At 35.3% G+C, this 14593-nt stretch overlaps 1 protein-coding gene across 5 annotated transcripts in view; it reads right to left on the minus strand.

Annotated features, from left to right (window-relative positions):
* Positions 1 to 14593, minus strand: part of adam15 (ADAM metallopeptidase domain 15) — an 89657-nt gene that overhangs the window by 46674 nt on the left and 28390 nt on the right. For all 5 annotated transcript variants that reach the window (XM_028794088.2, XM_028794089.2, XM_028794086.2 and 2 more), the window contains exons 5-12: positions 9996 to 10072; positions 8420 to 8606; positions 8236 to 8301; positions 8065 to 8136; positions 6159 to 6328; positions 4582 to 4666; positions 3045 to 3193; positions 2785 to 2962 (exon numbers count right to left, since the gene is read on the minus strand). In XM_028794088.2, the coding sequence (XP_028649921.1) occupies positions 2785 to 2962; positions 3045 to 3193; positions 4582 to 4666; positions 6159 to 6328; positions 8065 to 8136; positions 8236 to 8301; positions 8420 to 8606; positions 9996 to 10072 (984 nt within the window). The remainder of the gene's footprint in view (positions 1 to 2784; positions 2963 to 3044; positions 3194 to 4581; positions 4667 to 6158; positions 6329 to 8064; positions 8137 to 8235; positions 8302 to 8419; positions 8607 to 9995; positions 10073 to 14593) is intronic.

Here is a 14593-nt window from a genome sequence, read left to right on the forward strand (position 1 = left end):
TAAAACACCTGACTGTCAGAGGATTTTTTTTCCATTACATACAGTAAGACAGACTCTGTGTTCCAAAAAATTCCATCACACTGTACACTCGATCTCTCTCCAATACTGATTCAGAGAGCTACTGCATATGAAATGAGAGCTTAGACCAGTGTAGTTCTTTGCATATATTAAGGCAACAGAAATGATTCAGTAGAGTCCATGCATGCTTATTCTAAAATAGCAAATTCTTAAAAAAAAAATCTTGAACCATTCTTTGCAAAGAATGTTTTTTCTAGCTTAGGGTTGTACAAGACATCACATTTCTACTGAGTTATGAAATGTTATTTGCATATAATTATACAATATGAACATATTTAAAAAAATGTTTTCTTCTGTTCTCTCTGACACTGCAGCAACCAAATTTGGAAAGTCCATCATGACAATGTACAGATTCACTATGCACTGTGTGTAACTGAGTTTGTGGTTTTAAAATACATTCCAGGGCTCACTAGGTCAGTTCTCTTTATTAAGTTAAGGTATGATCTAACAGGATGCTGTTTTCAAATAACTGATAAAAGACCAAAAAGCAATAACTGATGTACTAACAGATCTCACAGAAAACAATTCCAAGAAAGCTTTCAAGAGTAGAGGCATTTATGCTGCTTCATAACAAAGCCAATTAAAAGTAGACTTGGGTAACATGTAGCAATTTTTACATTAAAATTCTCATTAATTTCATAAATTTCCTTCATTACAGCTATATTTTCTAAATCACATTAGCCAACAGTGCAAATCAGGATACAACATAGAAATTAGTAGATGGTGCAAACTGATTTATGCTAACACTGATGTAACCTAGAATCTATTTAAATATATTTTTGTATTTTTATGGAACATAAAGGCACTTTCACCTGAAACAGAAAAAAAATAATCCTTTTGAAAAATATCCTGTTTACTTCATTTTGCTTATTATGATGAGAAAAACAAAGCCACTCATTTTATATAAAATATTCTGAAGAAAATAATGTGGAATTAATGGCAAAACGTTAAGAATGCTAGGAGATTGATTTTTTTTTTTTTTTTAACTACTGCATGCTCTTCTTAGCTTTAGTTGCTTTCCACTTAAACACTCATCAGTTATTGCTGTAAAATGTATTTTGCACTAATTATGGGCTTTTATATCTCTCTATTATTAAAAAAATCTTGGAAGGTTGGAAGGGGACAAGACATGATTTTCTCACAGAGACACTTTCATGTCCCGCGAGACGAGTCTTTTTGCCAAGAGATTTAACCACACCCGGAGCCGGAAATAAAACAAAGAGTAGATGACAAAGTAGAACGTCGTAAAAAATTCAAAAATGTTGGCGCGGTACACATGTACAGCAGGTTAGAGATAATGGAAGTACAAAAATTCAAAAGTCTCAAAAAAAGGATAGTAAAGATCGCATTAGCACAAACAAATGGAAATTATTACTCGGTGAAATAACGGAACAGCGAAAAGAGATCGAATATATACTGTTCAGATTTAAACTTTAAGTCGGAGAATTGTAGATCATCTAATTCGTGTTGCCATCAGGGAAAAAAAAGTAGTGTTTCTTCTCAATGAGGAGGCGTATCTGCAAGAATTAAAAGATTTGTGATTTGGTGAAAGTGAAATCCCACGAGAGAAATAATTTCTTATTTGTGTGAATGCTATTGTCAGACACATTTCTTGTAGAGAGAAAGAAACGATATTCACTCATGGGCAGTTATACGTTGCGTTGGCACGATGTAATTCCAAACACGGAATCAAAATTCAATGCGATATTGATGAAAAGGTAAAAGCGAAAAAAGAGATTGAATATATGGACATAGGTGATATGACAAAAGTGCGCCACGCAAGATGCAGATCACGCTGCAAGGGCAGCAGCAGCAAGCCAGCAGCTGATCAAGCAAAGTGGAGGTAAAAAAAAAAAAAAAAGACTATATCTGTTAAGAGGGTGTGTCAGAGGAATGACCACATCTCCTTGAAGTGCGTTCAGCCCCCCTCTTCACAACGTGAGCGGCAGAGACGGGGGAGGGATGGTTGGTGAGCGAAGCGAGCAGGGGGCAAAGCCCCCTAGTCCAATAAATGAAAGGTTTAGGTTTTTCATTTTATAACATTTTAATTTTTCACAAATGTTCTTGATAGTGTTTAGTTAGCTGAAAACTGTTAATATTGCTGATGCACAGAGGCAAAAATCATAAAGCGCGCGAAAAAGAATCTAGTTGATTATGTAGTTAGAGTGGTTTTTTTCACTATGCAAATCGTGTTAGTTTTGTAATATTATTTTTTACTTCAATACTTTACCATAAGCAAAAACTACAATAGTGGACCTAATTGTTAACAGAGCAATACTATTATTATACAGTACGTATGCCCCCAACCTCTAACCTTCAACTTTACAGCAAAGTCTTATGTTCTACTATACAAAATGAATCAGGATGCTTAAGTTTCATGCTACATTTTATAGAGGCATTAATTTATACGAAATAATCTCTGCTGTTAAGAAACTGGAAAAATATAATGTAATTATTGTCAAGTTTATTCTAAAAATTTAAAGTAATAAAGGAATACACACTTTATCTAGCACGTATTTTTAAGATGATGGGGACTCTTCTATAATAGAAAATACTTTTATTGTCTTTTGCTTCAATTGTACTATTCCCCCTATTCTAAGAACATGTACAATTAACAATTTTTGTGCTATGTACACATGACAAAAATCTTTAACCATGGCAAGACCATATATCAAATACATCAGAAACAAATCAAAACATACGTACATCCAGGAGCCCACAGTCACAATCTTCGCCCTTCTCAACATATAAGTTTCCACAACGTGGCCATCCTGATAGCCTCTGTGGAGCAGGCACATTAAAGAGACACATCCCTCCACCATTCTGCAAGCTTGTAGAAAGATCCTGGATGCTGCACCTGGAGAATGTCTGGCCTGGCAAGAATCTAAACAAATATTTAAGAGTCATTTCATTAGTGCACAAACGTTTTATGTGTTTTCAGTAACATACTGTCATTTTCATCTTACCCTGTTAATGGCTCCATGATGCAGCCCCCTAGTCTTGGCTCAATATCGCACTGGCACTTTCGCTCCTTGCTGTCATGGTTGAAGCCTAGATTATGCCCCAGGTTATGGGCCACTGTTGAAGATATCCCCAGCACACTAACTAAGTGGTCCTGGAATGACACGAAGAATGACTAATCACAAAGAGCAAAAAAAAAACAACTCTATTTTATTGTCAACTATTTAAAAATGTAACACTGTCGAAAGAAATCATTTCATACGGTTATTCAGTCTAATCTTATAAAAAGTCAGTCCTACCAAATCTGATACAACTACATCTCATACTTCTGTCCTTTTCAACAGCAATTGTTCAGTAAAGCACAATTCAACAAATTTTGATTTGGTATATTTTACAATTGGTAAAATACATTAAAAATTGTAAAAGAATTGCTAAAGCTGTATTACTTAATAGCTGGAAAAGCTATCAGTTTAAAACGTTTAAAGTTTAATGTACAAGACAAATCATAGCTGCAAGGTTAAACATAAAAAATACTTAAATGGAGTGCCTCAGGCCAAGCAGTGTATGGGTACTGGGACTTTTCTTTATATTTATTCTGTAGGCACTCAGAACTTCTCATGGCTTCTCTTTAACCTCATTTCAGATGATGACTAGATTTTCCTTCCATTTATTTGTCCAACACCTCAATAGGAGCCATAATCTCCAGATAGTGTTCTGTGATAAGATGGTGGAAAGACAAGTATCATCTTAAACTACACTTCTCAAAGTATCTTGTGCCTTATTCATTCTTCTGCCTCCAAAGATCTTTCTCTAAGAATTGTACTTCATAATGTTACATTCTTAGCCATTCTTCTTACATTCTTCTAATTCCTTCCAAGGATCACATTTCTTCATTGATTCAGTCTTGAAACTTCTTTTTATGAAAACACAAAAGTTCCAACCCTTCCTCGGTATCTGTTTCACTCATCTGCCACTCACTATGAATGAAAACTGTAAAGCTCTGGGCAAGGGTCCCAACTACTGTTACCTGACCACTAAAATATGTCCCAAGACATGCTAGTTGACTGATGTACCATTTTCCTTACTAAACAAACAACACTTCTCTGCTTCAGTAACTACACTAGTTTCATGTTTCAGCCATAATTCAGTTTAACCCTCTAGCTCTGATCTTATGATCAAAGCACAGCTTTGCTCCACACCATCTCAATTTTCTGTTCTCTCTGTATGTCCCTCCACAACATTTTAATTCTCCTTCACTCTGTCTAGGGATGTTCTAAATTGTGTGAACCAACTATTTTTGTATTTTTCCAACTGTTAAGAAGAGAAGGCTTCAAAACTACAAATGTAAATGTTACTGAGTGTTTCATATGGATTTGTCTTAAAAGCTGTTCCTAAAAACTTCCTCCTTTGCTTAAATATCCTTGTAGCCTGTCCTTTTCTGATGGACATTGTGAAATACTTTGTCACTTTTAACTAATCTTTGTTACTTAAACTACATGGTTTATAAATAGAAAGAAAGAATATATTGAAGATGTTACTTACCACATTGATACCTCCCGAATGATCAATGGAGCACATAGAGGACTGAAAGGTTGTGCCTAATGTGGCGCCTTCAAAAGTGCCAGCTCTGTAAAGGGATATCAGAGATTATGCAGTTTTCTTTCTGATTCATTGTGTCACTTAGATCAAAAAATAAGCCAGTTTTAAGCTAGTTGCTTTTGAAATTTTAAAATTTCAAAAAGACGAACAACAAGTAAAGATATGAATTTATTTTTCAGGCAAATCTAGATATTCAAATCTTTCAAAAAGTTTAGGGTAAATCAGAAGAACCAGAATGAAAATATTAATAAAGGGCCACAGTGCTAACTCCATCACTAAACAGACTGGACTATTAAAATATCAAACAAATGTGAAAGTGTAATATTGAGAAAATTAAGGTAAGTGGACCAAAATGAAATTTTCGATACTTTAAATGAAAATTAGTAATACAATAAACTAAAAGTTACTATGTGGACTTCAGAGAAGCACCAGAATGACAATTATAAGATATAGAAATGAGCTCACAATGAAAATCAGTGCTACAGATAAGACTACAATTTGGTCAGCAGTGCTTGCTCTGCTATGATAAACAGATGTGATTTATTGGTTTTGGAGTTGAGAAGCTTTCACCAAACAGATCTGAATTTTCTTTCAGGTACTGTGTTCATGATTGGTTAACAACAACTAATAAAGCAGTACTAATGTTGGAACATTATGATGGACTTAAAGGGCTTCTATTACTTTCTTAAATGTCTTATATTTAACTACTTAGGATAATCAATGTCTAGAGGTTCTGGTGTCTCAACTGTTGCAAAACTGTGTTATGATCTCCAACATAAAGAAGACCATGACACAGCCATTTTGTGGGAACTATTGGGTTAGTGAATCCACTGAGCAAGCAGGATTTTCTGTTAATTAATGGGTTCATATTAAACTCTTTGTGTGACCCCATGCTTAATAATTTGAGTTTGTTGATAAGGTTTTGACTGCTTGACACTCTTTGGTCTGTTTTAGGGTGGCACAAATCAGTGTGTCACATTATTCAGCTTTATTGAAAGAATTTAGTTTTACACAAGACAATGGAAGAGCTGACGGGTGAAGTGATTAGCTCATGCTTACTTATAGACTGAATGGTGAATAAGCCAGCAACCTCGTAGTTTAAAGTTAACCCTCTTAACTACTTCTAATATTTTTTGTACTTCATGGCGGTTTATGCTTTTATTTCTAAGCATGACCAGGATTGGGTAATGATGCCCATGTTATAAATGTTTCAATCTTTAGAAACACACTATCATCCAATAAGAAGGTTTAAACTAATAGAATAATCTTAAAATATATTCAATAACATAATATTCTCCTAAATGATATTGCTTACTTTAACATTATAGAGTGATTAAAGATTATGCAGCTTCAATAGAATAATAGTGTGAACCAGTAAATAATACAGTGTCTTGGGCACTTCATAGGACCCTCTTAGGTGATGATGATCAGTTCTAATTTCCTAGCATCTTTTGCAAGAATTTTAAAAGAAAAGAGTTAAATTGTAACAACAGTTAAATTGTTAAGAAAGGTTTACTTACGTAATAAGCTGGGCATTATCATGTTCCAGCCGTGGCAGCAAAATTTGTCTTCTCCAATCCAGGAAGCGATTCAAAGTTTTATTGGGGTTTTTGTCAATGGTAATCTCGTTTTTGATACTCCAGATTTCAATTCCCACCAGAGCAATGCGCACATTCAGAGGCCGAAAAAACTGAGTAACAGCAATAAAAAGTAGAGTGTTAAAAAGCAAAAAAAGCATTCCTTATTCAATACCACACTTTGTGATAAGCTCTGCTTCTCCTAAGAAAATAGATATTGCTTAAGAAACACTTTCATCTTCCTTTAGTACTACTACTAGTAGTAGTAGTGGTGGTGGTAGCCTTACTAGACTAGACATGTCCATGGCTCATAAACGTAAAAGAATGTCAACTTCAGACTAATATCTTATGAAAACAAAAAACAAAAATCAAATTTCTTAAAAATCAATTCAAATGGCTATGCTGTTTTTCGAGGAAGGGTTACCAATTTTTCATTGTTGGCTGAGAGAAATGTACCAGGAGCTAATGACAGAGAGCTTCCTCTGTGGCTGTGTCACCACAGCTTTAGAATTCTGGGATCAGATCCCAGTTAACTGTTTCTTTAGGGAATCCTGTTTCTTTCCATAAGGCAAAAGGTAGAAATCATGACTGAAAGGAGCATTATTTGGGTATAAGAACGCACACATAAACAGTCTCCAGTCAGTTTAAGCTCCACATTTATGGGACGTGGAAGGAAAACTACAGTACTCTTAAAAAAGCAAACACAGGGAGTGTTGTGATATGATATTTTGCATATAACTTGATAAATATTTTGTATGTCTTTATTTGTAACTTAGGCAAAGCAATGTAATATTAGTGTTACATTATTGATAATAACAATAATGGTTTGATGGTTTAAGAACCCCTTTTTCTCCTTTTATGACTGAGTCTCTTTGAATTTTATGATAGGGTTGGGGGGGGGGGGGAGTGCCTCAAACCAGCTTGGCAAGTGTTTCTCTGCTAAAGTCTCTCAGTCAACCCCCCGCAGGAAAGCCAGGCTGCCTAACTGCCAAGCATTACCTTAACATATGGTTTTGGGGGGTGGCAGGTGTGAGGGTGTTCTATTCCCCTATTGGTCTAAAATATGGCTGTTTGGGACTGGCTTGTATCAGAAGCCTTTAAGTATCATGACATCCTATTGGCTCTAAGGGTTGAACAGAAAATCTATAAATTCACTCACTCCCTCACTCACTCTCTCTTACCAAACTGATGCATGAACTGAAAAGGACAACATAATGAGGAGCACAGCTTGGCAACCATATTGAGACAGGCCTGCGGCCTGTTCTGAAGAAAGCTAACCACAAGTGATGCCTTAACTACTGTAGAGACATTTTAAGTAACTAACAAGTCTGTGTGCCGCCTGAAACTACACATCACCATTTATCAGGTTGTATGGTTGCCAATATTCAAATGTACTTTGCATATTGTTATTATTTATGAATATTACCAATAATACATTGTTTAAATTGTAACTTAACTTCTACTTGTCTTTTACTACACCTAACTGCCTGAGGTTATAGATGTAGGAGGGAAGGTGGGGAGAAGTTATATGGGACAATACCTTATAAACAGTGGTAAGTCTGTGAGATTAGAGGCATTCTGAGAAAGACTACATATTAATAATACAAAAGGGAAAACTAGAGTAATATATTACTCTAACAAGACAAAACAGGGAAAATATGAAAACTCCTTATAGGCTATTACCAGGACAGAAACTGAATGCAGTAATCTATTGTTGTGAGGTAGCAGTGATAACTATTGCACAAACCCCAAAGTAAAATATGCAGTATTTACAAAAACGCATCAATATCATCCAAATGAAAGATTATTGTCTGAAACATTCCTAAGGCTTCTGGAGTTCTTGACTTACATAGTCAACTTGGTTAGCCAAATCCATCATTCTGTTTTTCACAGTCTTCATACTGCTGTTATATCTCTGAAACTTAAATTAAATAACAGATTTAGAAACAACCCCTCCTTCCTGAAGGATTTTCCATAAACAATCACCATATAAGCAATCACCACAAGATTCCCAACTTACCAATGAGTTGTCCACCACTAGTGCCAGTTCAATATATTTTGTTTCTGAGAGAACATCTCTTTTTCTCTACAGAGAAACAATAAATAAATTTTTTGTGACTTATACATCATCATTATTTCCAACTATGATTTTTTGTGTTACTTCAGATTTCACTTCATTATACAATACCCAAAGCACTGCTTACTCTCAGAAGATGCTCTGCTTTTTCACTGAGCAGCGTTAAAGTGTGAGTACGGTGAATCTTTGGTGGCTGAATAACTACACATTTGCCATGGTGGTTTTCTACATCTTGGGTTCTTCTGACATAATGAATTCCTTCTTTGCCTGATGTTACCTCGTAGGTTAGGTTAGCAGCAAGAGATATCATACCCCTGAGAAAAGCAAAACACCAATCATAGTCATTTTGCAGATAAAATCTCATGAAAATCTAATTTTGATCAAAGACTGTTTTTACAATTTGACATATAATTTCTAAGAGAATGCACTACATCTATCTAATCTATGCATTTAGAGTTCTAATGTGTTTTACATGCTTAGCTGTCACTTTTTAAGATTTTCACTTTCAGAAAGGACACTACTGTGAAGAGCAATGAGTAAGTGATGGTAAGCATTAAGTTCTGATGAACAGCTAACAGGCTAGTATGACTTATTATGTTGGCAGTTGCATATTATGTACTGAAATTCTTGGAGCATCCAAAATCAAAGAAAAAGCCTTTTTTCTCCTAGAAATCTCAAGGTTTTAATTTCAACTGCTAATGTATATTTAGCAATGGGTTACAAAGAAAGTTATTTACAATCATAGACCTCCAAATTGTGGCAATAACCTTGTAAATTTTCTGGCAGAAGGTTCTTTAGGGAAGAGTTCACAAATAGTGCACCCAAACTTTTGGAAGGAATGTAAAAAAGGTCAATGTGATCCTATTTCACAGCAATGATAAAAAAATATTACATATACTTACATGTAATGTACTGTATATCACCAAATGCAAGTATAAAGAGAACTGCAAGCAGTTTAAATAAATACAGGCATGCTCACCAAAGGATCCTCTGCTTGGTTCATTTGAATAGAGAATTAATACATGTAACTATTACTATCATTTGTAAGACCATCTTGAGACACTTTGCCATGTACAACAGTAAGGTTTTGTTTGTGTTCAGCAATGTTAATTTAAATCCATCCATCCATTTTCCAACCCGCTGAATCCGAACACAGGGTCACGGGGGTCTGCTGGAGCCAATCCCAGCCAACACAGGGCACAAGGCAGGAAACAATCCTGGGCAGGGTGCCAACCCACCGCAGTGTTAATTTAAATACTTTTTCCAAATAAAATATTAAAGAATCAAATTAAATTGTATAAAAAAATCAACAAAATTCAACATTCTGCAAATCTGTAATAACCACACTGTACATAAACACAACTCAGGGATGGATATCAAGAAGTGATGAATGAATGTGCACCTTAATTAAATGGACGGCCTTCTTCAGTTAATTTACTGCAAACAATTATAGTCTCTGCCAGTAATGGCCCGGCATGTCATTCACAAGCCTTTGCAATGTAATGTGAAAATACAACCAACATATCTATTAATTTTACAGACACCTAAATTCAAACGTAATAGTAAACAAATAAAATGCTGTAAATTGCATTTATGAATGTTTTTCTTAATTCATAAGCAGTTTTTGAAATTATTGAAAATGTCAGAAGAAACCATGACAACTGCACTTTGGCTAGGAACAGTCACAACTCAATGGCACTCACCTGAGTCCAGAGCAAATGCTGACTGCAACACGAGAGCCAGGAATGCCTCTTACCTTCCCCTGGTACTGGCAATGCATCTAAAAGGAGAAAACAGCTTTCTGTTGACAGTAGTCTGGAGTCACAGGACTCATTTTAATTGTATGTACTGTACTGCAAATATTGTACACTTAAAGCTAGTATGGCTACAGAATGTGAACAAGAGGATAAAACAGCAACAGTATTTTAAGGGAATAAAGGATAATTTAACTACACAACAAGGCACTCTTACTCAGCAAAGCTTTGCAAAATTATTGTTCTGCCCTTTCTGCCTCATTTTTGTATCACTAAGATTTCAGAAAATCCAACTTACAAGCCCCTGCTGCTCAGAGTAATAAGAGGAGAGAGTTTAACAGAGTCTTATAAAGATACAGCCCAAGTTAGCCCCTCAACACATATCTACGGTCAATTTTAAAATTATTTCCTGAGACTTTCTTGACTCTGTGATCATATTCTAGAACAGTTCCTTTCTGATTATACTGTTGTGTATAAATCAGATCTACTTATTAGTCTAAACATTCCAAATACCTTCTATAGGCTCAACCTTACTTCAGCATCTAATGGCCACATGTCCTAACACAAAAATTAATTTTTCACAGCTGTATATGAAATATTTCAAATAAAATAACAACAAAATTAGGATTCCTACTTACAGGTGTCAAAAATACTAGTATAATAATATTTTTTTTTTAATTACAATAGCACAAGTTAATTATTGTTTATATCTAATATAGGCAATAATTCATTGCCCTCTTTACAGCATGGCCAGATTTTTATGTTACGTAAAATTTTATTTGTTGAATGTATTTTTATATTTACAGAAATAAAAATCCTGAAATTTGCTACATCTCCAATAAATAGGTCCAAACATTAAATCTAGCCCTTATATTGGTTCTACTGTATATTTGTTCTACTTGCAATCATTTTGACCATAAAAAAATTACTTAAATTTCAACCTATTTATTATTTATCGGTTTCTTAGTTATTTTCAATATTGCAGCTCACCAATTGTAAATATATGAAACCATGTTAATTCTTGTTACACATAATTGTATACTGAGTGCACCAACATGCACATTGGAAGGAAAGGTACCTCTGCAGATTATACTTTAAAGTTGACTTCAACTACAAAGCAGATGCATGAGAAATCATGAAATGATAATAGGAAAATTAAGAATTTTGAGACAAGAATTACTACAGCCATCCAGTTGGTTCTTGCCTTTCAACTGGGACAGACTACTGTCCTTGCCCCCCCCCCCCCCAAACTTGAAATGGATTAGGTGAGTTTAATAAATGATGGATGGATTAAATAAAACAGATTATCCCTGTAAGCAGCAACTGACTTGACTTTTTTTGTTCAGGACACAATTGTTTGTGTCAACAACAAAAGCTTTGGCAAAGCAGTGAAAGTTTAAATATTCAAAATGTATTCATCAATCTATGCTCATTTCTTACTTTCACCAGATGAACTGTTTCTTACAAAATTTGTTGATAAAAGGTTTTATGTATAATAAATGCACATCAAAGGTATACTATATGAATGTAGTTTAAATTACTTGTGATACGCCATCATGTGAAATATACAGTCAAAGTAAAAAGTATGTGAACCCTTTGGAATTATCTGGTTTACTGCATGAATTGGTCATAAAAAGTGATCTGATCTTCATCTAAGTCACAGGTACTGATATACACAATGAGCTTAAGCCAGTGGCACACAAAAAATTCTACTCTTTCATGTCTTTATTTTATAAACGCATTCAACGTTCACAGTGGTAGTGGAAAAAGTAAGTGAACCTTGGGATTTAATAACTGGTTGACCCTCCTTTGGCAGCAATGACCTCAACCAGGCGCTTCCTGTAACTGCAGATCAGACCTGTACATTGTGCGGGGGGAATTTTAGCCCATTCTTCCCTGCAGTACTGCCTTAACTCTTCCATATTCTTTGGTTGTCTTCTGTGTATGGCTTCAAGTCATTCCACAGCATCTCAATAGGATTGAGATCTGGGCTCTGACTAGGCCACTCCAAAAGGCCGAGTTTGTTCTTCTGAAGCCACTGTGCTGTGGATTTGCTGCGATGTTTGGGGTCTTTGTCCTGTTGCATCACCCAGGCTCTTCTGAGCTTAAGTTGACGGACAGACACCCTCACATTATCTTGGAGAATTTGTTGATAAACTTGTGAATTAATTTTCCCCTAAATGATAGCAAGCTGTCCAGGCCCTGATGCAGCAAATCAGGCCCAAATCATGATGTTCCCTCCACCATGCTTTACTGTAGGGATGATGTTTTGATGTTGCTATGCAGTGCCCTTTTTACGCCAAATGAAGTTCTGCTTGTTCCTCCCAAATAATTCAATTTTGGTTTCATCACTCCACAAAACATCCCAGTACCATTGTGGAGTGTCCAAGTGCTCTTTTGCAAACTTCAGGTGTTCAGCAATGTTTTTTTGATAGCAGTGGCTTCCTTCTTGGTGTCCTGCCATGGACTCCTTTCTTGTTCAATTTTTTGCGTATAATTGACTCAAGAACAGAGATGTTAGCCAGTTCTAATGACTTCTTCAAGTCCTTTGCTGTCACTCTAGGGTTCTTCTTTACCTCATTGCTGACTTTGTGTTGTGCTCTTGGGGTCATCTTGGCAAGGGCACCCACTTCTAGGCAGAGTAGCCACAATACCAAATTGCCTCCATTTATAGACAACTTGCGTAACAGCAGACTGATGAATATCTAAAATCTTTGAGATGACTTTGTAACCCTTTCCAGCCTTATGTAGATGAACAATTCTCGATCGTAGCTCTTCAGACAGCTCTTTTGTGTGAGGCATGATTCCCATCTGGATATGCTTCTTGTCAAAATCTCAGACTCAAACTTTATAGTGTTTTTGATCAATTAGAGTCATTCTAGGCCACACCTCTGAACTCGTTTCATTAAATGGACTCCAGGTGTGCTAAATTCTGACTGCAATGAGCTTTTTAAAAGTCATTAGCTTAGGGTTCACTTCCTTTTTCCAACCTTCAGTTTCACAGTTTGAATGATTTATTCAATATGGTCAAAAATTCTCTGAAAATCTGTGTATCTTTAGTTATAGGAGACTGTGTTTGTTCATTATTGTGACTGACATGAAGATACAACCATGTTTTATATGGGAATTAGACATAAATATTGATAATTCCTAGGGGTTCACATACTTTTTACTTTGACTGTATACTGTAAAAACAATTATTTAAACTAGCAGTGTAGGTGGATTGTCAAGACTGGAGTTTGTCAAGATTCATTTTTTAATATTCTCAAAGTTTCATACTATTCCTGCCTGCTTCCCCCACAAAATCAACCTCAGTCCCAAGCTGAGAAGTATTAATTTGGTATTTGAGTAACCAGAAATCTTGTCATTTGGTAGAATGAATAAAATAATAAATAATAATAATAAACTCACACCTTTTTTGGTTGTTTGAATTTAAAGACAGATTTGCAATTTGTACTGACTGCCAGCTTAGTTTGTCCTTTAAAAATAGTACATAATTGACACCATAGACTTGAAGTGCATGACTTAATAGCTATTGTTTGCTAAAACGTTAAAATATATGTTGCTGCAAGCAAATTTCAACTGGTCTCCTTTGTCACCAACAACAATGGAAAATGAATACCACGTGTATGATTTACTTTGTTATTCTGATGGTATTAAAGTCGCAATCGTTAAGAACCTTTTCAAAGTTGATTACATCATTTTTAGTTGCCTTCTCCAACACATAATTTCCCACTAAAGGTTTCTGGTGTTATAACTATGTTTCCTAGTGTTTGCAACATATTTGGCTGCCTTGCTGACATACTGTGCATAAAGCTGAAAAGATTTATATGAATGCATAAACTGAAAAAAGAAACATTTTACTCACTCATTATATTCTTTGGCTTTTCAAAGAACACCTGCTGGTAAGAACCAAATCAGATCCCACAGGAATTTTGGTCTGTACCAAGCTGCTTTAGAAATTCAGAACTACACTACAACAATTTACTTTTCTTCTCCACATTTGAACACAGGTTGGTAAAATGAATCAAACCTGGCACTTCAACCAGGAATCTAGTGACTTAAAAGTCCTACACCTTAGACACTGGGCCAAGCAATCTGCCAATGGGGAAACCCTTTTAACAGGGTGCACATCTTTTCCATACTAGGAATAGAACTTTGACTAAAAGGGTGAAAATCAGGAATCCTAATCATTAAACATGGAATGCAACCAAAGAATATGGGAGAGACCCAAAAAGCTCTAGACAAAATGCAGATTTCAAAACTAATCAGAATACACTTAGAAAATTTGGACTACAATCTACAGTATGTTAATCCATAGTATTATACAACAATTCCTTATAGCAGGGATGAAAATAAAGGGACTTTGACTTAAAATTAGTTTTCCAAATTTGTCTAAACTTGCAGAAGTCAGTCAAACAACATTTCTAAGACTTTCCTGAAAAAGTGTAAATGGAGATATCCAGTGCTGTACTTGTCATTTTTTGGGTTTAAACTGGTACTCATAATGTAGGGGCCCTTGTAGAGCACACACAGTTAATGTCAAG

This window comes from Erpetoichthys calabaricus, chromosome 2 (assembly GCF_900747795.2).
Source record: "Erpetoichthys calabaricus chromosome 2, fErpCal1.3, whole genome shotgun sequence".
In the NCBI taxonomy this organism is placed as follows: domain Eukaryota; kingdom Metazoa; phylum Chordata; class Cladistia; order Polypteriformes; family Polypteridae; genus Erpetoichthys; species Erpetoichthys calabaricus.